The 25,459-nt window shown below is 46.3% G+C and overlaps 1 protein-coding gene across 1 annotated transcript in view; it reads right to left on the bottom strand.

Annotated features, from left to right (window-relative positions):
• Nucleotides 1-13,468: 13,468 nt before the first annotated feature.
• The window catches only part of LOC138279298 (vomeronasal type-2 receptor 26-like), a 147,856-nt gene continuing 135,865 nt past the window's right edge, over nucleotides 13,469-25,459 (bottom strand). Inside the window, exon 6 of the mRNA XM_069219394.1 lies at nucleotides 13,469-14,373. Coding sequence (XP_069075495.1) covers nucleotides 13,469-14,373 — 905 coding nt within the window. The remainder of the gene's footprint in view (nucleotides 14,374-25,459) is intronic.

Raw genomic sequence — 25,459 nt, 5'->3', positions numbered from 1 at the left:
TTGCCCCGAATTTGCGTCATTTTTTTAGACGCAAATTCGGTGCAAAACTAACGCCATATTTATACTTTGGCGTTAGACGCGTCTAGCGCCAAAGTATGAGGAAAGAGCGTCATTTTTTTGCGTGAACGCCTTCCTTGCGTTAATGAGATGCAAGGTAGGCGTTCCCGTCTAAAAAAATGTCTGCGCCGCAAATGCGTCGTATTTATACTCCCGGGAAAAAAATGACGCCCGGGAGTGAGCGGGGCAAAAAACCCCGCATTTGCGCCGGATTTTAGCGCCTGGGTCAGGGCAGGCGTTAAGGGACCTGTGGGCTCAAAATGAGCCCACAGCTGCCCTCCCATGCCCCCAGGGACCCCCCCTGCCACCCTTGCCCACCCCAGGAGGACACCCAAGGATGGAGGGACCCACCCCAGGGACATTCAGGTAAGTTCAGGTAAGTATAATTTTTTTTTTTTTAATATATTTTTTTGGCGTAGGGGGGCCTGATTTGTGCCCCCCTACATGCCTCAATGCCCAATGACCATGCCCAGGGGACATAAGTCCCCTGGGCATGGCCATTGGGCAAGGGGGCATGACTCCTGTCTTTACTAAGACAGGAGTCATGTAAATGGCGTCTGGGCGTCGTTAAAAATGGCGCAAATCGGGTGGAGGCGATTTTTTGCGTCAACCTGACTTGCACCATTTTTAAGACGCCCTAGCGCCATTTTTCCCAACGCCGTCGCTGCCTGGTGTACGTGTTTTTTTTTCACGCACACCAGGCAGCGCCGGTCTGCTTGCGCCGGCTAACGCCATTCAATAAATACGGCGCCCGCATGGCGCTTCAGAATGGCGTTAGCCGGCGCAACATTTTTTGACGCTAAACTGCGTTAGCGCAGTTTAGCGTCAAAAAGTATAAATACAGGCCTTGATGTATTAGTGGTGGTAGGCTCAGGGGGTTTACCCGGGCAGGACTTATCCCCTGGCATATGGCCTTTATTTTTATACACATAGCACCAAGGCTTTCTAATGTGTGTGGGTTGTGAAGAAGAGGAAGAAGTTGATTTATCCCCACCCTCTGAAGAGTGTTTAGGATTTGAAGAAGGATCCCTAGTTTTACCTTTATCCAAATGCTTATCCTGAGATTTCTCATTATCTTTCTTCTTGCCATCCTTGTCACCTCCTGTATGAACTTTTATGTTCACTCTTGTTCTGACCCATTTGTCTGCCTTCTTTCCCAATTCTTGGGGAGAGGTCAGATCTGAGTCTACCAAGTACTGGTGCATCAAATCAGACACACAATTGTTAAGAATATGCTCTCTCAGGATAAGATTATACAGGCTTTCATAGTCAGAAACTTTACTGCCATGTAACCAACCCTCCAAGGCCTTCACTGAACAGTCAAGAAAATGTGTCCATTCTTGAGAGTACTCTTTTCTGGTGTCTCTTAACTTAATCCTGTATTGCTCAGTGGTTAAGCCAAATCCATCCAAGAGTGCATCCTTCAAAACTTTGTAATTATTGGCATCACTTTCTCTGACAGTAAGGAGCCTATCCCTACCCTTTGTAGTGAAAGATAGCCACACGATAGCAGCCCACTGCCTTTGAGGGACCAACTGTACCATACAGGCCCTCTCCAGTGCAGCAAACCACTTATTAATGTCATCCCCCTCCTCGTAAGGGGGGACTATCTTATGCAGGTTTCTGGAATCTTGCTCTCTAACAGGATTACTATCTGAAACACTGCTGCTACCACCATGGGGACCTAACCCCATTCTCTGTCTTTCCCTCTCTGTATCTAGGGATTCCCTGTCTAAGGCCAGCTGCTGCTGTTTAAGCTTCAGTCTGGTCTCTTCCAACCTCAGCTTTCAGAGTTCCCGTTCCATTAAATTATCCTCAGGTTGGGAGGGTTGGGAATGTTTGGATACAAAGGAGATTTGGGAATTGGCAGAGAGAGACCTGTCCCTAACTGGCTGGATCCTAGTTGTAGGAAAGTACCATCTTGCCTGGCATGTTATCCCCATTTTTCACTGTATATATGTTGTTTTAGTTGTATGTGTCACTGGGACCCTGCCAGCCAGGGCCCCAGTGCTCATAAGTGTGCCCTGAATGTGTTACCTGTGTTATGACTAGCTGTCTCACTGAGGCTCTGCTATCCAGAATCTCAGTGGTTATGCTCTCTCATTTCTTTCCAAATTGTCACTAACAGGCTAGTGACCAATTTCACCAATTTACATTGGCATACTGGAACACCCTTATAATTCCCTAGTATATGGTACTGAGGTACCCAGGGTATTGGGGTTCCAGGAGATCCCTATGGGCTGCAGCATTTCTTTTGCCACCCATAGGGAGCTCTGACAATTCTGACACAGGCCTGCCACTGCAGCCTGAGTGAAATAACGTCCACGTTATTTCACAGCCATTTACCACTGCACTTAAGTAACTTATAAGTCACTTATATGTCTAACCTTTACCTGGTAAAGATTGGGTGCTAAGTTACTTAGTGTGTGGGCACCCTGGCACTAGCCAAGGGGCCCCCACATTGTTCAGGGCCAATTCCAAGGACTTTGTGAGTGCGGGGACACCATTACACGCGTGCACTACATATAGGTCACTACCTATGTGTAGCTTCACAATGGTAACTCCGAATATGGCCATGTAACATGTCTAAGATCATGGAATTGCCCCCTCTATGCCATCCTGGCATTGTTGGCACAATCCCATGATCCCACGGGTCTCTAGCACAGACCCGGGTACTGCCAAACTGCCTTTTCAGGGGTTTCACTGCATCTGCTGCTGCTGCCAACCCCTCAGACAGGTTTCTGCCCTCCTGGGGTCCAGCCAGGCTTGGCCCAGGAAGGCAGAACAAAGGACTTCCACAGAGAGAGGGTGTTACACCCTCTCCCTTTGGAATAAGGTGTTAAGGCAGGGGAGGAGTAGCCTCCCCCAGCCTCTGGAAATGCTTTCTTGGGCACAGATGGTGCCCATTTCTGCATAAGCCAGTCTACACCGGTTCAGGGACCCCTCAGCCCTGCTCTGGTGCAAAACTGGACAAAGGAAAGGGGAGTGACCACTCCCCTGACCTGCACCTCCCCTGGGAGGTGCCCAGAGCTCCTCCAGTGTGCTCCAGACCTCTGCCATCTTGGAAACAGAGGTGCTGTTGGCACACTGGACTGCTCTGAGTGGCCAGGGCCAGCAGGTGACATCAGAGACTCCTTCTGATAGGCTCCTTCAGGTGTTGCTGGCCTATCTTCTTTCCTAAGTAGCCAAACCCTCTTTTCTGGCTATTTAGGCTCTCTGCTTTGGGGATTTCCTTGGATAACGAATGCAGGAGCTCATCCGAGTTCCTCTGCATCTCTCTCTTCACCTTCTGCCAAGGAATCGACTGCTGACCGCGCTGGAAGCCTGCAAAACTGCAACAAAGTAGCAACGACGACTACTGCAACACTGTAATGCTGATCCAGCCGCCTTCTCGACTGTTTTCCTGGTGGTGCATGCTGTGGGGGTAGTCTGCCTCCTCTCTGCACTAGAAGCTCCGAAGAAATCTCCAGTGGGTCGACGGAATCTTCCCCCTGCAACCGCAGGCACCAAAGAACTGCATCACCAGTCCTCTGGGTCTCCTCTCAGCACGACGAGCGAGGTCCCTTGAACTCAGCAACTCTGTCCAAGTGACTCCCACAGTCCAGTGACTCTTCAGTCCAAGTTTGGTGGAGGTAAGTCCTTGCCTCCCCATGCCAGACTGCATTGCTGGGAACCGCGTGTTTTGCAGCTACTCCGGCTCCTGTGCACTTTCCGAGGGAATCCTTTGTGCACAGCCAAGCCTGGGTCCATGGCACTCTAACCTGCGTTGCACGACCTCCTGAGTTGTCCTCCGGCGGCGTGGGACTCCTTTGTGCAACTTCAGGTGAGCACCACTTTGTAGTGCCTGTTCTGGCACTTCTGCGGGGGCTGGCTGCTTATGAGAGGGTTCCTTGTCTTGCTGGGTGCCCCCTCTGTCCCCTGACACAATTGGTGACATCCTGGTCCCTCCTGGGCCACAGCAGCATCCAAAAACCCCAACCATGAGCTTTGCAGCTAGCAAGGCTTGTTTATGGTCTTTCCGCAGGAAAACACTTCTGCACAACTCTCCACTGCGTGTGACATCTATCCTCCAAAGGGGAAGTGTCTAGCCCTTGTCGTTCTTGCAGAATCCTCAGCTTCTACTGTCCAGTAGCAGCTTCTTTGCACCCACAGCTGGCATTTCCTGGGCATCTGCCCACTCTCGACTTGATCGTGACTTTTGGACTTGGTCCCCTTGTTCCACAGGTACCCTCGTCTGGAAATCCATTGTTGTTGCATTGCTGGTTTTGGTCTTTCCTGCAGAATTCCCCTATCACGACTTCTGTGCTCTTTGGGGAACTTTAGTGCACTTTGCACTCACTTTTCAGGGTCTTGGGGTGGGCTATTTTTCTAACCCTCACTGTTTTCTTACAGTCCCAGCGACCCTCTACAAGGTCACATAGGTTTGGGGTCCACTCATGGTTCGCATTCCACTTTTGGAGTATATGGTTTGTGTTGCCCCAACCCTATGTGTCCCCCTTGCATCCTATTGTAACTATACATTGTTTGCACTGTTTTCTAATACTGTATTGCATATTTTTGGTATTGTGTACATATATATTGTGTATATTTGCTATCCTCATACTGTGGGTACTCACTGAGATACTTTTGGCATATTGTCATAAAAATAAAGTACCTTTATTTTTAGTATATCTGTGTATTGTGTTTTTTTACGATATTGTGCATATGACACTAGTGGTACTGTAGGAGCTTTACTCGTCTCCTAGTTCAGCCTAAGCTGCTCTGCTAAGCTACCTTTTCTATCAGCCTAAGCTGCTAGACACCCCTTGTAGGAAAGTACCATCTTGCCTGGCATGTTACCCCAATTTTTCACTGTATATATGTTGTTTTAGTTGTATGTGTCACTGGGACCCTGTTCACCAGGGCCCCAGTGCTCATAAGTATGACTGAATGTGTTACCTGTGTAGTGACTAACTGTCTCACTGAGGCTCTGCTAATCAGAACCTCAGTGGTTATGCTCTCTCATTTCTTTCAAATTGTCACTAATAGGCTAGTGACCAATTTTACCAATTTACATTGGCTTACTGGAACACCCTTATAATTCCCTAGTATATGGTACTGAGGTACCCAGGGTATGGGGGTTCCAGGAGATCCCTATGGGCTGCAGCATTTCTTTTGCCACCCATAGGGAGCTCTGACAATTCTTACAAAGGCCTGCCACTGCAGCCTGAGTGAAATAACGTCCACATTATTTCACAGCCATTTTACACTGCACTTAAGTAACTTATAAGTCACCTATATGTCTAACCTTTACCTGGTAAAGGTTAGGTGCAAAGTTACTTAGTGTGAGGGCACCCTGGCACTAGCCAAGGTGCCCCCACATTGTTCAGGGCCAATTCCCTGAACTTTGTGAGTGCGGGGACACCATTACACGCATGCACTACATATAGGTCAATACCTATATGTGGCTTCACAATGGTAACTCCGAATATGGCCATGTAACATGTCTATGATCATGGAATTGCCCCCTCTATGCCATCCTGGCATAGTTGGCACAATCCCATGATCCCAGTGGTCTGTAGCACAGACCCTGGTACTGCCAAACTGCCCTTCCTGGGGTTTCACTGCAGCTGCTGCTGCTGCCAACCCCTCAGACAGGCATCTGCCCTCCTGGGGTCCAGCCAGGCCTGGCCCAGGATGGCAGAACAAAGGACTTCCTCTGAGAGAGGGTGTTACACCCTCTCCCTTTGGAAAATGGTGTGAAGGCAGGGGAGGAGTAGCCTCCCCCAGCCTCTGGAAATGCTTTGTTGGGCACAGATGTGCCCAATTCTGCATAAGCCAGTCTAAACCGGTTCAGGGGACCCCTTAGCCCTGCTCTGGCGCGAATCTGGACAAAGGAAAGGGGAGTGACCACTCCCCTGACCTGTACCTCCCCTGGGAGGTGCCCAGAGCTCCTCCAGTGTGCTCCAGACCTCTGCCATCTTGGAAACAGAGGTGCTGCTGGCACACTGGACTGCTCTGAGTGGCCAGTGCCACCAGGTGACGTCAGAGATTCCTTCTGATAGGCTCCTTCAGGTGTTGCTAGCCTATCCTCTCTCCTAGGTAGCCAAACCCTCTTTTCTGGCTATTTAGGGTCTCTGTCTCTGGGGAAACTTTAGATAACGAATGCAAGAGCTCATCAGAGTTCCTCTGCATCTCTCTCTTCACCTTCTGCCAAGGAATCGACTGCTGACCGCGCTGGAAGCCTGCAAAACTGCAACATAGTAGAAAAGACGACTACTGCAACTCTGTAACGCTGATCCTGCCGCCTTCTCGACTGTTTTCCTGGTGGTGCATGCTGTGGGGGTAGTCTGCCTCCTCTCTGCACTAGAAGCTCCGAAGAAATCTCCCGTGGGTCGACGGAATCTTCCCCCTGCAACCGCAGGCACCAAAAAGCTGCATTACAGGTCCCTTGGGTCTCCTCTCAGCACAACGAGCGAGGTCCCTCGAATCCAGCAACTCTGTCCAAGTGACCCCCACAGTCCAGTGACTCTTCAGTCCAAGTTTGGTGGAGGTAAGTCCTTGCCTCACCTCGCTAGACTGCATTGCTGGGAACCGCAACTTTTGCAGCTACTCCGGCCTCCGTGCACTTCAGGTGGAAATCCTTTGTGCACAGTCCAGCCTGGGTCCACGGCACTCTAACCTGCATTGCACGACCTCCTAAGTTGTTCTCCGGCGACGTGGGACTTCTTTGTGCGACTTCGGGTGAGCACCATTTCACGCATCCTCGTAGTGCCTGTTTCTGGCACTTCTCCGGGTGCTACCTGCTGCTAAGAGTGCTCCTTTTCTTGCTCGACGTCCCCTCTACCTCCTGGTCCAATTTGCGACCTCCTGGTCCCTCCTAGGCCACAGCGGCATCCAAAACCGCTAACCGCACGATTTGCAACTAGCAAGGCTTGTTGGCGTTCTTTCGGCGGGAAAACACTTCTGCACAACTCTCCACGGCAAGAGGGATCAGTCCACCAAAGGGGAAGTCTCTAGCCCTCTTCGTTCCTGCAGAAACCTCAGCTTCTTCTGTCCAGTAGAAGCTTCTTTGCACCCACAGCTGGCATTTCCTGGGCATCTGCCCATCTCCGATTTGCTTGTGACTTTTGGACTTGGTCCCCTTGTTCCACAGGTACCCTAGATTGGAAATACATCGTTGTTGCATTGTTGGTTTGTGTCTTTCCTGCATTTTTCCTCTATCACGACTTCTTTGTCCTTGGGGGAACTTTAGTGCACTTTGCACTCATTTTTCAGGGTCTTGGGGTGGGTTATTTTTCTAACTCTCACTATTTTCTAATAGTCCCAGCGACCCTCTACAAGGTCACATAGGTTTGGGGTCCATTCGTGGTTCGCATTCCACTTTTGGAGTATATGGTTTGTGTTGCCCCTATCCCTATGTTTCCCCATTGCATCCTATTGTAACTATACATTGTTTGCACTGTTTTCTAAGACTATACTGCATATTTTTGCTATTGTGTACATATATCTTGTGTATATTTCCTATCCTCTCACTGAGGGTACACTCTAAGATACTTTGGCTTATTGTCATAAAAATAAAGTACCTTTATTTTTAGTATAACTGTGTATTGTGTTTTCTTATGATATTGTGCATATGACACTAAGTGATACTGTAGTAGCTTCACACGTCTCCTAGTTCAGCCTAAGCTGCTCTGCTAAGCTACCATTATCTATCAGCCTAAGCTGCTAGACACCCTATACACTAATAAGGGATAACTGGGCCTGGTGCAAGGTGCAAGTACCCCTTGGTACTCACTACAAGCCAGTCCAGCCTCCTACACCCCTATACACTAATAAGGGATACCTGGGCCTGGCGCAAGGTGTAAGTACCCCTTGGTACTCACTACAAGCCAGTCCAGCCTCCTACACATAGGTACCATGTACTAGGGACTTATAAGGGGTCACCATTATGCCAATTGTGGGTGAAGTACTGTATTAGCAGCATGTAACAACCACATTTAGAGGAGAGAGATCATAATCACTGGGGTCCTGATTAGCAGGATCCCAGTAAACACAGTCAAGCACACTGACATCAGACAGGAAATGGGGGTAACCATTCTAAGAAGGGGGGTACTTTCCAACACCCAGGGCCTGTAAGTTAAATGCTACTAGTGGGCATGCAGCGCTGCTTTTAACACCCACTCAAGTCACACCTTAAAACATGTCCACTTTTTGCAGGTTCACCTTTAAATGCTTTTCCTTTTTCCCTCCACTTTTTGCTGAATTTGATTTTGTTGGCCTTAGAACTCTGTGCACTTTGTCGGTGCTAACCAGTGCTAAATACATGTGTTCCCTCCCTAAACATGGTCTAATTGGTATGTATCTAATTGGCATATGTAATTTACTTATATGTCCCTAGTAAAGTGTACTACGTGTGCCCAGGGCCTGTAAATAAAATGCTACTAGTGGGCCTGCAGCACTGCTCGAGCCACCCACTTGAGCATCACTTTAAAACATGTGCCAGGCCTTTCATTGCAGCCTGAGGACAGTGTCCTATTGCCATGTTGACTTGCCATTTGAAACCCCTTCCAAACCTTTAACTCCCCTTTTAGTACATGTAAGTCACCCCTAAGGCAGGCCTTAGGTGTCCCATAGGTCGTGGTGCTGTGTAATTAAGAACTAAGATGTGTACTTTTAAGTTTTACATGTCATAGCTATGAAAAACTCCCAAATGTGTTTTTCACTACGGTGAAGCCTACCCCTTCTGTAGCATAACATTGGGGATTTCTTATTGCATTTAATAAGCTGTAATTCCTAAACCAGAGGAGGTAGTTATATAGATTTTGGTTCCTTTGAATTTGTACTAATAAACTGTCTTTAATGGTAAAGTCAAATTTGCCACTACAAGTTTGAAAATGCCACTTTTAGAAAGTTTACATTTTCCTGCCCTTAGCCCTCTGTGCCTGCAGTCAGCCTTATGTCAAATGACTGGGTGTAACTGACATTTGAGACAGTCACACAGTGGTAGGATTAGCAGAGCCTAAAAGGCATTTCCACTGGCATGATTGGGGTGGAGCTGAGGACAGCCCCATTTGCTCCTGAATCGGACGTGACCTGCCACCATATAATAAACGTAACAACCCTCTATTGCCTGTGCAGCACGGTAGGAGCCAGGACGGGGGAGGCAGAAAACTCCTGAACCGTCAAAGAACCTATCTGGAAACGTGACCCACTTTCTAAGAGCAGGACCCCAGGGTATAAAATTAGGCTGTGAGACCCACTCTTCAGTTCACTACTGGCCCTGTGAAAGAACTGCTGTTGTGACCTTCTGTGCACTTTGTCAGACTATTGCTGTACCTGGAAGGACTGCTATGCTGCCTGAAGCCTTCCCTGAAACCTTAGAGGCCAGCCTTGCTTTGGAGCCCTGCATCTTCACCTGCATCCAGAACTACCAGAAGTGATTCCAAGGACCGGGTATCTGGCCTACTGTTCAGAGTCACAGGGACGCAACAGGCTTCCATCATCTTACACTTGCACCTGGAACCAGCCTGAGTGTGTCCCGCACACCCAAGAGGTCTCTGTCACTCCTGGACCCTCGGTTGTGGTGCTAAAGGTGTCCCGGTAGCCATTTTCCAAAACTGAGGATTTGCTATTTTGAACCTTAAACTTTAAAAAATCATAAGTCCAGTTGTACTGATGTCATTTTAGTGTCAAATAATGTACTAAAATGTACTTTATTTTATAAATTGCTTTAGAATTTGCTTGTGTTGTGTTCTCACAATTTTCTTGTTTGTGTGCTTCATAAATACTTTACACATTGCCTCTAAGTTAAGCCTGACTGCTTTTTGTGCCAAGCTACCCATGGTTGAGCACAGATTGATTTAGTGACCTTTTGTGGTTCACCCTGCAAGGTACTGTGGCTGTTGCTTAACCAGGCTCCAACCCAGTTCACCAACATCCCAATTTCTCACACTAACCATTTTGACCACTTCAATTTTACTTCATCAATTTTAAAGAAATGAGGAGCATTTTTCTATTTTTCTTTAGTTTAGTTTCATGTCAACTGTCTGTTTAATAGAGGTAGAAAAGACAATTCCAAGATATTTAAGTTTGAGAGGGTTCCATATAATATTCTTCCCTGTCAGGAGTTTATAAAACAATCAAAGGGAAAAAAAAGCTGTCTTGTGATATTTAATGTATATCCATAGACAGATGCATATTGTTCGATAATAATTGGAATTGGAATCAAGGTGGAAGGATTACGAGTGTAGAATAATATGTGACCCGCAGACGTCTAGAACAATATCTGGTATTAAAATGCCTGCATTGTCTGTACTATTTCTGATGAAACATAATAAAGGTGTGGTAGTCATGAGAAATAGAAGGGTAGAGAAGTCATTGTTGTCTAATAACTTTATGCAAAGTAATAAATGAATAAAAAGACCAATAACATCTTAGCTGATGGGCTATTATATAGTGCCCTGATCATGTCAAAAGCGCAAAAATGAAAAAAAAAAACAGGATATGAAATACAAAGCGCCATTTCACCTTGTTGAAAGCTTGTTCAGCATCCAAAGCTAATAGGCTGGCAGGAGTTTTAATATTGTCGGTAAAGGATAAAACATGAAATATAAAGTGTGTGTTATGTGCAGATGGGTTTCCTTTTATAAAACTTGTTTGGTCAGATTGAATTATTGAGGTTAATTTTGGGGCCAATCTGTTAGCTAACATTTTATCATGAATTTACAGTCTTGATTTTGTGAGCAATATTAGTCTATAATTAGCAATTGAAGTGTGATCGTTGTCTGGTTTGTGAAGACCCTGGGTCAAACATGTATCCAGTTGGTTTAACAAACTCGGCCTAAGCCACTTTAGGGAGGAACCCCATAAATTAGAAAAGGCTCATTCTATTGCGCTAAAACGCATATATTGGTCCCATGTATATAACGATCATATTACTCATAGAACTCATGGCACTTTAACAAATCATTTTACAGATTTTAAATGGTATCCACAATTTGAACCCTATCTAGACAATATACCTGACATTCTTGGCAAAAGCTTATATGCCAGATTCCGTTTCGGGTCGCTGCCATTGAAGACATTGATGTGCAGATGGGGTACAAAAACAGATACAAGTACATGCCCAGCCTGTGACGCAAAACCAGAAACGATTGAGCATTTCATGTTTTTTTGCCCTGCTTATTTTAAAAAGTCATCATTCCACGGTTTTAATACTTGCTGTCAGTAAATATTTATTAGTAGCATGGCGAATACGCAATTCCATTGCAAAGACTGTGTCTTAATTAGAGCCTTACTTTTATTCTTTATTCTCTTACTCTTACAAGGATTATAGGAAAGGGGCTGAAATCGTATTATGTGTATTATGTGTCCTGAGAATTCTTTTAATTATAGTATGCTCAGTAACCTATGTTCCACAATTTCTATTTATGTTTTATAATATAATATTTTTATTATTACTGGTTTTATCCTTATTTATTATTATTGTATTTTCGCTTTGATGATTGACTGATCGAATAAAGCATGTGTCAAACTGAAACTGAAGAACAGCAATACTCACTTGTTTGAAAGAGCCCTCAGTAGCACCAGTGGAAAATCATGAGCTAAAGAAAGATTGGAAGATAGTTGTGCCTCAAATGTTTTATGGAAATCAGAAGAAAAGGCATTTTTTTTTTAGTCTAGGGATTTAATTACCAAGGAGATTTCCTACAGGCAAACAGGGTTTCCTAACTTAAGTCTGTCTTCTGTAGTTATTTTAGGCAATTTCACTATAAGAGAAATCTAGACTAAAATGATACAAATTTATTTGTGATCTCTGTGGCCGTTAGTAGTCATCTACCGTCATGTCTCCGTATGGCATGGACTTGATTTTTAGCTCTTTTGATATGTAAGTGATTGACAAAAAGGCGTCCTGATTAATCGGAGTTTGAATAGTATATGGCTTCTTCCCTGTCCTTGCTGGTTTGCTTAAACGTCGGTTACATTCATAAACAAGTGTTTGGAGTTGACATTTGTACATATTCTTCCTGGAGGATATAAAGATTCTGTTTTCAATCTTTGTGCCTGATTTAGAGCTTGGCGGAGAGGATTACTCTTTCACAAACCTGATGGATATCCCGCTCGTCGTATCATGATCCCATTGTAGCTTTCACAGCGGACAGGATATCCGTCTGCCAAACTCTAAATAAGGCCCTTTGTCTCTAAATGTGACCATTTGGAATGGAAGGCGTTATTTGACTTAGGAGAGGAGTCATTTTGCTCATTACTGCTGCATTATCTCTGATGTTTACCTCATTCCCAAACACTTTCATGGAGAGATGACTAATAGCCCATTGAATGTGAAGAAACCAGAATATATCATGTCAGTATTGTTAATAATTGTCTTGTATTTTCTTAAGAATGATATGCAGCCATGTGTGTTGAGTTTCAATGACTTTGGACTTCAGAGGAGGTGTTGAGGCTATGTCTTCTCTTTTATTTGAAGGAATGAAACTGATTTTGGTTATTCTTGATATTAAAAACACATTAATTTTATAAAATGTTGCTTGAGCCAATACAAATAATAACATCAAAGTATTAATAATAATGTTGTTCCATTAAAGATCACCAGCAGGTATATATCACCCAAAAAGAAATCTGTGAAACAATGGAATATTACTACAAAGTGTGGTAATGAATGAATCAGTTAAAAATATTATTTTCAGGATGAATAGCAAAGGGGGGCACTGTAACTAAGGAGCACCTTAAAGAAACTGCTTCCACCACCCCCCCCCTCTTCTGTCAAAGCAGAAACTGCAAGTATTCTTGAAACCTGAAAATACTGCAAGAAAGATCGCTCAGCGGATCCATTGAAGGTGGATTCACTGGTCTTCAAAACCTCTACAGCAAAGTATCTCAAACCTCATAGATGGTAATCGGAGATCGCACATAAGGCAGAGAACTATATATCTGTATGAATATCTGTACTCGCTTGTGGGAGGGGAAACAGCCTTTACAACAATGACTGAACCCCACACGCATGTGTCTTTACCAGGCATACCCTTATCACGCAGGATATTAAAATCAATATGCCTTTACCACGCATGCCTTTAGAATTTATTTTGTTATTTCAATGTAAAGGGAGGAATGGTAAAGGCATGTTCATTTTTAAAGTTTTACAGGTAAGTATTAAGGGGGTTATTCTAACTTTGGAGGAGTGTTAATCCGTCCCAAAAGTGACGGTAAAGTGACGGATATACCACCAGGCGTATTACGAGTTCCATAGGATATAATGGACTCGTAATACGGCTGGTGGTAAATCCGTCACTTTTCCGTCACTTTTGGGACGGATTAACACCTCCTCCAAAGTTAGAATAACCCCCTAAGTGTTCATATATAAATTTCCTGCTGGTGTGGCTAGCAGAGCCACTCAACAATGATTCTTCAGAGACTACACATTAACTTTTAGAACGAAATGTTCTCTTGTATTGCTATTCATCCTAAATAGAATGGTGTAACATTTGGGGATGAATATACAGCCCAGAAGTCCAGCGCTAGAAGCCAAGATGGTGAAGATCTCCACGGCCACCATGTACCTGCCCTTAGTGCTGAGGTAGGCTGGGAGGAAGGAGACCCAGACGCTGCAGAACACCAGCATGCTGAATGTGATGAGCTTGGCCTCGTTGAATCTGTCAGGAAGATTCCTGGCGAGAAAAGCCACAATGAAGCTGGCCAAGGCCAACAGTCCCATGTAACCAATCACACTGTAGAAGGCAGTGACGGAGCCCTGGTCACACTGCAGGATCATCTTCCCAGTCTCAGACTGTGTGTCAGTGCCAGGGTGAGGTGGAGCTGTGAGCAGCCAAGAGAGACAGATTGTCACTTCTCCTAGTGTGCAGAAGAGGACAATAGAGCCGGACACGCGGGATCCCAGCCACCTACTTAATCTGCTCCCAGGCCTTGTGGCATTAAAGGCAATGACAACAGTGATGGTTTTTGCTAAAACACAAGACACAGCAACAGTAAAAATAATCCCAAATGCAGCTTGTTGGATGAGACAGGTCCACGTAGCAGGGCGTCCAATAAATAGGAGGGAGCATAAAAAAGCCAAAATTAGGGCGACAAGGAGAGTGTAGCTGAGATCTCGGTTATTGGCCTTCACTATCGGTGTGTCTCTGTGCTTAATAAAGATTCCCAAAACTGCAGCTGTTGCTATAGAGAAGGAAATAGCTATGAAGACCAAAATCACACCAATCGTGTCGTGGTATGAGAGGAAAGTAATGATTTTGGGTATGCAGCCGTCCCTCCTGGTATTGGGCCACTTGTCTTCAGGGCACTTCAGGCAGTTTTCCACATCTAAAATGAAGTAGATGTTTTATAATTTGTAAAAAAAAAGTTATAAATGTTTCATCAATGCTCCATGTATCAGTATGTTGACAAAGATGTTAATGAACTACTGATATTTTAAGAATAACTATATTGAAGATGGTTGTCCATTTTGTGATTCATTTACAGTAATAGAATGTTGCTGTGATGCCTTGTGGCTTTTGGGATCCAACTCCAGACACTGAGAGGCATAGTTATACTTGCTTTGCGCCGTTTTAGTCTCATTTATTTTGATGCTAAAATGGCACAAACCTACTGCCATATTTATACTTGGGCGCTAGACCCGTCTAGCGTCAATATCTTGGGCTTTGCGCCATTTCTAGGATGCACCAACCCAATGTGCGTCAATGAGATGCAATTTAGGCGTTCCCATCCTAGAACTTACTTTAATCCCATGGGGCCATATCTATACTCCGGACAGAGACCACACGCAAGGAGTAGACGGACCCAGAGAATTGTGCTAAGCCTGCTTAGCACCATTATCTAACGCCTGGGTCAGACCAGGCGTTAGGGACCAGCTAGGACCATTTCCATGGTGAAACACCAGGGACTTTGCACTAGGATGCCCACCCAAGCCCCAGGAACATCCCCACCCACCCCAGAGGGACACCACAGGATGGGGGTCCCCAACCCAGATAAGTTTAGGTAAGGATTTTCCTTTATTTATAGGTGTGCCAATGGTGGCCCCAGGCATGGGGCCCCCTGCCTGGCAATGGGTTTAATGTCCTGCCCAGAGGACACTGGTCCCCTGTGCAGGCCATTGGAGTGGTGGGCATGACTCCTGTCTATACTTAGACAGGAGTCATGTCTGTGGCTGCTTGTGAGTCATAAAATCACGGTAGGCTGGTTAGTGGCATATATTTTGCAGCTAACCAACCTAACGTCATTTCTGACCCAGTAGCACCATAATCCCTAAAGCTATCCCTGCCCGGCTAGTGTCTTTTTCCTAGACGCTAGCCATTCCTTAGTGCCATATTGCACCATTCAATAAATATGACGTTAAGATGTCCTTAAGGAATGGCGTTAGCCGGCGGTAATATTTTTGCTGCAAAATTGCATTTGCACAGTTTTGTGTCAAAAAGTATAAATATGGGCCTGAGTCACATAAATCCAATGGCCCTCTCTGTTGCCTATTATTTAAGCAACAATTTTATTCACAGATGGTAAACAAACTTTAAGCTGATTTTAATCCAATCCCAAACAAATATATGTTGCTAACAAAAAGTTTGGCTGTGCACAGCGTTTTTTAATTTGAAATTTTTTAATGAAAATGTTTCCCCATTTCCCAACAGATCAAGGTTGTCTGTCTCATTGGTGGAAGTTCAGACAGTGGTTGATGTAGGTTGGTCTTTGGTTGGAAATGGACTGGTATGCCTGGGTCAGTAGCTTGAATTGGCTTCTCATTGGGAGCCAATGGAGGTCTTTGAGGTAGGGGGAGATGAGGGTTGCCGGCACTGGGGCAGAGGGTCGAGGATGAGTCTGGCTGCGGTGTTCTGGATGGCCTGTAGCTTCTGGAGGAGAATGTAGCAACCCCGTTGTGGAATCGCATTTTGGTTCTTCACCAACTTGGGCCTAATGGGCCCTGTGATAAACAATGACAATTGGGCCTATCTCTGTTGGACAATGTACAACTAACACAAGCTGTGCTTACTGATATGTTTCTGATATTGCCTGAAACGCACTATATTGCAAGGCTTACCATTAGAACAGCCACCATGAAATATCATTGTCATTGCATGCTAGCTGAAGCAGTCTTCCTTCTTGAAGATACCATTTGTGTTCCTGCTGTTCTCAGTTCTGTCATAAGATGTATCACGCGATATTTGACAGGTAGGACATATTAGGTAACTTCCTTGTCTGTGCTTCAGTTTACTATATATGGTGCGTTAATAAGAATTGACTGTAGCACCTTTGGCAATATTGAAGAAATGATCATACGTCAATGTCAAGGACCAATGAAATGCTCGATTCGGTTTGTGGTTTGATATTATAAAAGATCAGGTATTACTTCCTTATTCAGAATGTTCAAGCTTGACTTATGCTGCTCAGTCTCCATGTACATGTATTTGTTGTTTCTAAATAAACCTTTTTGTCTACCAGGAAGAGCTGGCTAACGGTTGTTTGTAACCTGAGATGGGTATCTAAGATTCAGCTTCTACATTTGGTGTACACGATAAAGGGATTAGAATGGGATGCTTTCTATTCCTGGAATTATTGTTTACAGAATGACAGATTATGTAAAGGATACAGTACACAAGGAATTATTAGAATTGAAGGATGGATGTTATATTGCGAGAAAGAGGAGTGACAAGCGAGAGGAGTGGAGAGATAAAACGCTTGAGGTGGTGGGGACATTACCATATGTTCCTGTGGTAGGTGCACCACCACAGGAATACAAGGTGCAGGGAATGCTGGAGGAGGAAGAAGAGGATCCACTCATAGAGGACCTCATAATCGGAAGACTACGGGGAAATGAAACAAGGTCCGAGGGGGTGGTGCAAAGTGCGAAATCAGCAGCAGGGGCACAGCCTCCGGATCTATCCTCAGTTTAGAAGGCTGCAGCCCGTGGACTGGCGCAGGGCTTAGTAAAAGAGGAACAAAAAAAAGTGGATCTGGAAGAATTAACAAACCTGCAGATGCTGCGGGAGGTGAAAGAGGAAGTGGCACATAGCGCACTAAAATTAGATAAAGAGAGTGAAGAATTACTTGTATGATGCAGGATATTAAAATCAATATGCCTTTACCACGAAATAGAAATGAAAAAGAAAAAGACGAATTTATTGAAAACACATTGGAAGTAGCAATTTGGGGATACCTCGGGGGACAGTTTCAGAGGGATACCAGAGCTACATAAGATCATATGGGAGATATGTGTTTTCACTCACAATACGAAGTACAACATTGACCTTATGAACTCGCCTCATGAGGAAAGTTTACTAGGAAATAGAAGGGGCAGCATATCAGGAAGCCAGTCGCAGGGAGGGTCACCGTATATCACACCAAATAACTCCCCCAGCACGCAAAGAAAGAATACGTTTCTAAAATCTGATAGCACAAAGTGTCACACCTTACTCACAGACCTCATTGATGGTAGGAAAAAGGTGGCAGATTTAAAAAGGGACACTACAAGGGCATACGGGGAAGAATTACTGGCCTTAGCACGTGCAGAACTAATGGCCCAGGGACCAGGAGTGCATAACAAATATATACAACATACAAACAATACGGACCCTCTGCCCGTAGAATACAGGTAGGACACCTCCCAGCTGAGCTTTACAGGGGAGGAATTGAAATGCTGAAGTGATGACAAAGTGTAAGAAAGATTGGAATATGCCATACTAAAATTACAAAATTGGAAGAAATTGTTAGAAGGGTTACAGACAGCGCAGGTGCTAAAGGACCTAGAGAAAGGAACAGAAAAAGTAACCCAAATGCCTCTGAGAGAGGTGCCCTCACCCTCTATAGGAGAGGAGGGCCATATCCTAACATATGTTTATGTACCATGGCATTGCGCTGACTAGTTTGCCTTCACCAAAGATTATCCAAAACTGCACGAAGACCCACACAAATGGTACACAGAGTTGAACAGGATAGTGGTGATGGGAGAGATGATGTGGAAGGATTTGAACATGTTATTCAGTATAATAATACCACAAGATCTATTGGAGGATTGCAAAAAGGTGGTAGAATGGCCAACAGAAGAACCAGAGAGAGGTAAAGGGGGGGCACCAGGAGACGGGGTGGAGGTAGCAAGAGAAAAGGTGATCAAATACATACGGGAAAGGGTACCAGAAGAGAAGACAGACTGGTCCAAAATAATTCATACAAAACAGGAAAAGAATGAGAGTGTGACGAGTTACTACGACCGCCTACTCCAGGTATACCAGCAGAGCAGTGGAATGAAAAACCCACTAGGTGAGGCGATGCCAGCGTTTGTGAATAACTTTGTATATGGATTACAGCAACCCATACAAACTCACTTACAAACGTCATTGATGTGCTGGCAACAAGACCAATTGACAAAGTGTTAGCAGCAGCCAGGTACTGCGCAGACTGTCAAACAAACATCCAAGAAGCAGATGCGGAGAAGATGAAAAAGGATAAGGTGAAACTGATGGTGGCACAAGAGAGGTTTTACAGCAATAACCAAGGAAGGGGAAGAGGAAGGGGAAGAGGTAGGGGACGAGGTGCACAGGTACCTTTCACGCCTCCACCAGGTACTACTTGTTTCCTCTGCAATCAACCAGGACACTGGAAAGCAGACTGCCCACTGCTAACCAGAGGACATAGGGGTAGGGGTCACATAGGCAACAACAGGAGACGCCACCACAACCCCCACCATACACCAATCAATCAATCAATCAATTTGTAAAGCGCGCTACATACCGTGAGGGTTTCAAGGCGCGGGGGGGATGCTGCTACTGCTCGAAGAGCCATGTCTTGAGGAGTTTTCTGAAGGAAAGAAGATCCTGGGTCTGTCGTAGATCCGACGGGAGGGTGTTCCAGGTCTTGGCGGCGAGGTACGAGAATGATCTTCCGCGTGAAGATTTGCACCGGATGCGGGGGATGGAGGCAAGGGCTAGGTTTGCGGAGTGGAGATGCCGGGTGGGGGTGTAGAAGCTGAGTCTGTTGTTCAAGTATGTTGGTCCGGTGTTGTGGAGTGCCTTGTGTGCGTGGTTTAGAAGCTTGAAGGTGATCCTTTTGTTGACGGGGAGGCAGACAAGGTCTCTTAGGTGGGGGGTGATGTGGCAGTGACGAAGGATGTTGAGGATGAGTCAGACGGAGGCGTTTTGGATGCGTTGGAGGCGTTGTAGGAGTTTGGATGGGATACTGGTGTAGAGGGCGTTACCATAGTCGAGTCTGCTGGTGACGAGGGCCTGGGTTACTGTTTTTCTTGTTTCTGTTGGGATCCATTTGTAGGCTCTGCGGAGCATGCGGAGGGTGTTGTAGCAGGAGGAGGAGATGGCACTCACCTGCTTTGACTTGAAGAGTGAGGAGTCGAGGGTGAAGCCAAGGTTTCGTGCGCTGTGGTGGGTGTCAGTGGGGCACCCAGCTTGGTCAGCCACCATGAGTTGTCCCAGGCGGAGGGGGTGCGCCCATGGATGAGGACCTCTGTTTTGTCCAAGTTCAGTTTTAGCCGGCTGTCTCTCATCCTGTTGGCGATGTCTTTTAGTCCCTCGTGGAGGTTGGTTTTGGCGGTGTGCGGGTCCTTGGTGAGGGAGAGGATGAGTTGGGTGTCGTCGGCGTAGAGATGATGTTGAGGTTGTGCTGACGGGCCACTTGTGCAAGAGGGGCCATGTAGATGTTGAACAGCGTCGGGCTGAGGGATGAGCCCTGGGGTACGCCGCAGATGATGTTGAAGGCTTTGGATTGGTATGGGAGAGGCGGACTCTTTGGGTTCTGCCGGCGAGGAAGGATGCGGTCCATTTGAGGGCCTGGTCCTAGATTCCGTCAGCGTGGAGGCGGGATTTTAGGGTGTGGTGACAGACGGTGTCAAAGGCGGCTGATAGGTCTAGAAGGATGAGGGCTGATGTTTCTCCATTGTCGAGGTGGCTTCTGATGTCATCTGTGGCGGCGAGGAGGGCGGTTTCGGTGTTGTGGTTGCGTCTGAAGCCGGACTGGGAGGGGTCGAGGATGTTGTTGTCTTCGAGGTACTGAGTGAGCTGAGTGTTGTTGGTTTTCTCAATGACCTTTGCCGGGAAATGGAGAAGAGAGATGGGCTGGAAGTTTTTCAGGTCCTTGGGGTCTGCCTTTGGTTTCTTGAGAAGGGCGTTGATTTTGGCGTGTTTCCAGCTTTCCGGGAATCTTGCAGTTTCGAAGGAGGTGTGATGGCTTTCCGTAGGTGTGGTGTGATGGCTGTGTCTGCTTTGTTAAAAATGTGGTGTGGCAGGGGTCTGATGGTGATCCGGAGTGTATGGAGCACTACCAATAATGTGCATGATGCATACACAAATGATCCAGACTGCGCCGGTTGGGGCACCCACCAAGACACACCACAAGCACCTCAAAGGGGGCATGGGTTCCCATATCCCCCTCCCACCGAGACAAACTTCACGGGCCCAGATTTGTCAGTAGATCAAGATGGTCCATATGTAGATGGGACGGTATTGAGTAAAACAGTGCCATTTTTAGTTGATACTGGGGCCACCAGGTCAATGCTGAGAGCTTCTGATGTACCAAATGCACCATTTTCAGAAACACAAATAACGGCCGTAGGGATGACGGGGCAACCTATGGACGAATTTCTTACACAACCACTGAGATTCAAGGTAGGCCCTATCACAGTAAATCACCAGTTCATCTTTGCCAGGTACTGTCCAGTAAATCTGCTAGGTAGGGATCTCCTATGTAAATTACAATGCACCATCAGTTGCTCACCTGAAGGGATCTTCTTGGAGAGCAAGGAGAATGGGATAGCGTTGCAAGCCTTTATGAAATGTGACCCAGGAGGACAGGCGCAAGGGCAGGGTCTGAACTGCAGAATACAGTCCCTAGCGAGGTATGGGCGAAGGGGCCAAATGATGTGGGAAGGATGTTGGACTACCCACCGGTACAAGTGACACTGCGCCCTAGAGCCAAATTACCACAGGTACCACAATACAAAATAGCTAGAGAGGGTGAGGAGGGTATAACCCCAGTAATAGAAGATCTTCTGAAACAAGGAATACTGTGAAAAGTGACAGATAGCCCATGCAATACTCCAAAACTCCCTGTGAAGAAAGCAGCAGTAGGGCCTGTAGGAGGCTGGACTGGCTTGTAGTGAGTACTAAGGGGTACTTGCACCTTGCACCAGGCCCAGTTATCCCTTATTAGTGTATAGGGTGTCTAGCAGCTTAGGCTGATAGATAATGGTAGCTTAGCAGAGCAGCTTAGGCTGAACTAGGAGACGTGTGAAGCTACTACAGTACCACAAGTGTCACTTGCACAATATCATAAGAAAACACAATACACAGTTATACTAAAAATAAAGGTACTTTATTTTTATGACAATATGCCAAAGTATCTTAGAGTGTACCCTCAGTGAGAGGATAGGAAATATACACAAGATACATATACACAATAGCAAAAATATGCAGTATAGGCTTAGTATAGTCTTAGAAAACAGTGCAAACAATGTATAGTTACAATAGGATGCAATGGGGACACATAGGGATAGGGGCAACACAAACCATATACTTCAAAAGTGGAACCACGAATGGACCCCAAACCTATGTGACCTTGTAGAGGGTCGCTGGGACTATTAGAAAATAGTGAGAGTTAGAAAAATAACCTTCCCCAAGACCCTGAAAAGTGAGTGCAAAGTGCACTAAAGTTCCCCTAAGGACAAAGAAGTCGTGTTAGAGGAATAATGCAGGAAAGACACAAACCAACAATGCAACAACTGTGGATTTCCAATCTAGGGTACCTGTGGAACAAGGGGACCAAGTCCAAAAGTCACAAGCAAGTCGGAGATGGGCAGATGCAAAGGAAATGCCAGCTGCGGGTGCAAAGAAGCTTCTACTGGACAGAAGAAGCTGAGGTTTCTGCAGGAACGAAAAAGGCTAGAGACTTCCCCTTTGGTGGACGGATCCCGCTCGCCGCGGAGAGTCGCGGAGAAGTGTTTTCCCGCCGAAAGAACGCCAACAAGCCTTGCTAGCTGCAAATCATGCGGTTAGAGTTTTTGGACGCTGCTGTGGCTCTGGAGGGACCAGGAGGTCGCAAATTGGACCAAGAGAGAGAGGGGACGACTAGCAAGACAAAGAACCCTCTCAGCAGCAGGTAGCACCTGCAGAAGTGCCAGAAACAGGCACTACGAGGATGCGTGAAACAGTGCTCACCCGAAGTTACACAAAGAAGTCCCACGTCGCCGGAGACCAACTTAGAAAGTCGTGCAATGCAGGTTAGAGTGCTGTGGACCCAGGCTTGGCTGTGCACAAAGGATTTCCGCCGGAAGTGCACAGGGGCCGGAGTATCTTCAAAAGTCGTGGTTCCCAGCAATGCAGCCCAGCGAGGTGAGGCAAGGACTTACCTCCACCAAACTTGGACTGAAGAGTCACTGGACTGTGGGGGACACTTGGACACAGTTGCTGGATTCGAGGGACCTCGCTCGTCGTGCTGAGAGGAGACCCAAGGGACCGGTAATGCAGCTTTTTGGTGCCTGCGGTTGCAGGGGGAAGATTCCGTCGACCCACGGGAGATTTCTTCAGAGCTTCTGGTGTAGAGAGGAGGCAGACTACCCCCACAGCATGCACAAACAGGAAAACAGTCGAGAAGGCGGCAGGATCAGCGTTACAGAGTTGCAGTAGTCGTCTTAGCTACTTTGTTGCAGTTTTGCAGGCTTCCAGTGCGGTCAGCAGTCGATTCCTTATCAGAAGGTGAAGAGAGAGATGCAGAGGAACTCGGCTGAGCTCTTGCATTCGTTATCTAAAGTTTCCCCAGAGACCGAGACCCTAAATAGCCAGAAAAGAGGGTTTGGCTACTTAGGAGAGAGGATAGGCTACTAACACCTGAAGGGCCTATCAGAAGGAGTCTCTGACGTCACCTGGTGGCACTGGCCACTCAGAGCAGTCCAGTGTGCCAGCAGCACCTCTGTTTCCAAGATGGCAGAGGTCTGGAGCACACTGGAGGAGCTCTGGACACCTCCCAGGGGAGGTGCAGGTCAGGGGAGTGGTCACTCCCCTTTCCTTTGTCCAGTTTCGCGCCAGAGCAGGGGCTAAGGGGTCCCTGAACCGGTGTAGACTGGCTTATGCAGAATTGGGCACATCTGTGCCCAAGGAAGCATTTCCAGAGGCTGGGGGAGGCTACTTCTCCCCTGCCTTCACACCATTTTCCAAAGGGAGAGGGTGTGACACCCTCTCTCAGAGGAAGTCCTTTGTTCTGCCATCCTGGGACAAGCCTGGCTTGACCCCAGGAGGGCAGAAACCTGTCTGAGGGGTTGGCAGCAGCAGCAGCTGCAGTGAAACCCCAGGAAAGGCAGTTTGGCAGTACCAGGGTCTGTGCTACAGACCACTGGGATAATCAAATTGTGCCAACAATGCCAGAATGACATAGAGGGGGCAATTCCATGATCTTAGACATGTTACATGGCCATATTCGGAGTTACCATTGTGAAGCTACATATAGGTAGTGACCTATATGTAGTGCACGCGTGTAATGGTGTCCCCGCACTCACAAAGTTCAGGGAATTGGCTCTGAACAATGTGGGGGCACCTTGGCTAGTGCCAGGGTGCCCTCACACTAAGTAACTTTGGACCTAACCTTTACCAGGTAAAGGTTAGACATATAGGTGACTTATAAGTTACTTAAGTGCATTGTAAAATGGCTGTGAAATAACGTGGACGTTATTTCACTCAGGCTGCAGTGGCAGGCCTGTGTAAGAATTGTCAGAGCTCCCTATGGGTGGCAAAAGAAATGCTGCAGCCCATAGGGATCTCCTGGAACCCCAATACCCTGGGTACCTCAGTACCATATACTAGGGAATTATAAGGGTGTTCCAGTAAGCCAATGTAAATTGGTAAAATTGGTCACTAGCCTGTTAGTGACAATTTGGAAAGAAATGAGAGAGCATAACCACTGAGGTTCTGATTAGCAGAGCCTCAGTGAGACAGTTAGTCACTACACAGGTAACACATTCAGGCACACTTATGAGCACTGGGGCCCTGGTGAACAGGGTCCCAGTGACACATACAACTAAAACAACATATATACAGTGAAAAATGGGGGTAACATGCCAGGCAAGATGGTACTTTCCTACACAACCCCCCCCCAAACGAAGGACAATAAGACTAGCCATGACCTGATGAGTCTTCATTGTCTAAGTGGAAATATCTGGAGAGTCCATCTGCATTGGAGTGGCTACTCCCAGGTCTATGTTCCACTGTATAGTCCATTCCCTGTAGGGATATGGACCACCTCAACAATTTAGGATTTTCACCTTTCATTTGTTTTAGCCAAAGTAGAGGTTTGTGGTCTGTCTGAACAATGAAGTGAGTGCCAAACAGGTATGGCCTCAACTTCTTCAGAGCCCAGACCACAGCAAAGGCCTCCCTCTCTATGGCAGACCAACGCTTTTCTCTAGGGGTCAACCTCCTACTAATAAAAGCAACAGGTTGATCCTGGCCCTCAGAATTAAGTTGTGATAGGACTGCCCCTACTCCTAATTCAGATGCATCAGTTTGGACATAGAATTTTTTAGAGTAACAAGGGCTTTTCAGGACAGGTGCAGAGCACATGGCCTGCTTCAGCTCCTCAAAAGCTTTCTGACAGTTTGCTGTCCATAATACCTTTTTAGGCATTTTCTTGGATGTGAGGTCATTAAGAGGGGCTGCAATGGAGCCATAGTTCTTAATGAACCTCCTGTAATACCCAGTGAGGCCTAGGAAGGCTCTCACCTGAGTCTGAGTGGTAGGGGGAATCCAATCAATAATTGTTTGGATTTTCCCCTGTAGTGGTGCAATCTGTTCCCCACCAACAAGGTGTCCCAGATAAACCACCTTACCCTGCCCTATCTGGCACTTTGAAGCCTTGATAGTGAGGCCTGCCTTTTGCAGGGCCTCCAAAACTTTCCATAGGTGGACCAGGTGATCATCCCAGCTGGAGCTAAAGACAGCTATATCGTCCAAATATGCTGCACTGAAAGCTTCCAGCCCTTGCAGGACTGTGTTCACCAACCTCTGAAAAGTGGCAGGTGCATTTTTCAAACCAAAAGGCATCACAGTGAATTGGTAATGTCCTCCAATGGTAGAAAATGCAGTCTTAGGTTTAGCATCTTCTGACAATTTGATCTGCCAATACCCTGCAGTCAAATCAAAAGTGCTTAGATACTTGGCAGATGCCAGTGTATCTATGAGCTCATCTGCCCTGGGTATAGGGTGAGCATCAGTTTTGGTTACCAAGTTGAGACCTCTATAGTCTACACAAAACCGCATTTCCTTCTTTCCTTCTTTGGAATGGGGTTTTGGTACAAGTACCACAGGAGAAGCCCATGGACTGTCAGAGTGCCCAACCACTCCTAGTTCTAACATTTTCTGGACCTCTTGCTTTATGCAGTCCCTGACATGGTCAGGCTGCCTATAGA

The sequence above is a fragment of the Pleurodeles waltl genome, chromosome 2_2 (assembly GCF_031143425.1).
Source record: "Pleurodeles waltl isolate 20211129_DDA chromosome 2_2, aPleWal1.hap1.20221129, whole genome shotgun sequence".
NCBI lineage: Eukaryota > Metazoa > Chordata > Amphibia > Caudata > Salamandridae > Pleurodeles > Pleurodeles waltl.
The sequence above is the reverse complement of the archived record's forward strand: the minus strand, read 5'-3'. Positions and strand labels throughout refer to the sequence as shown.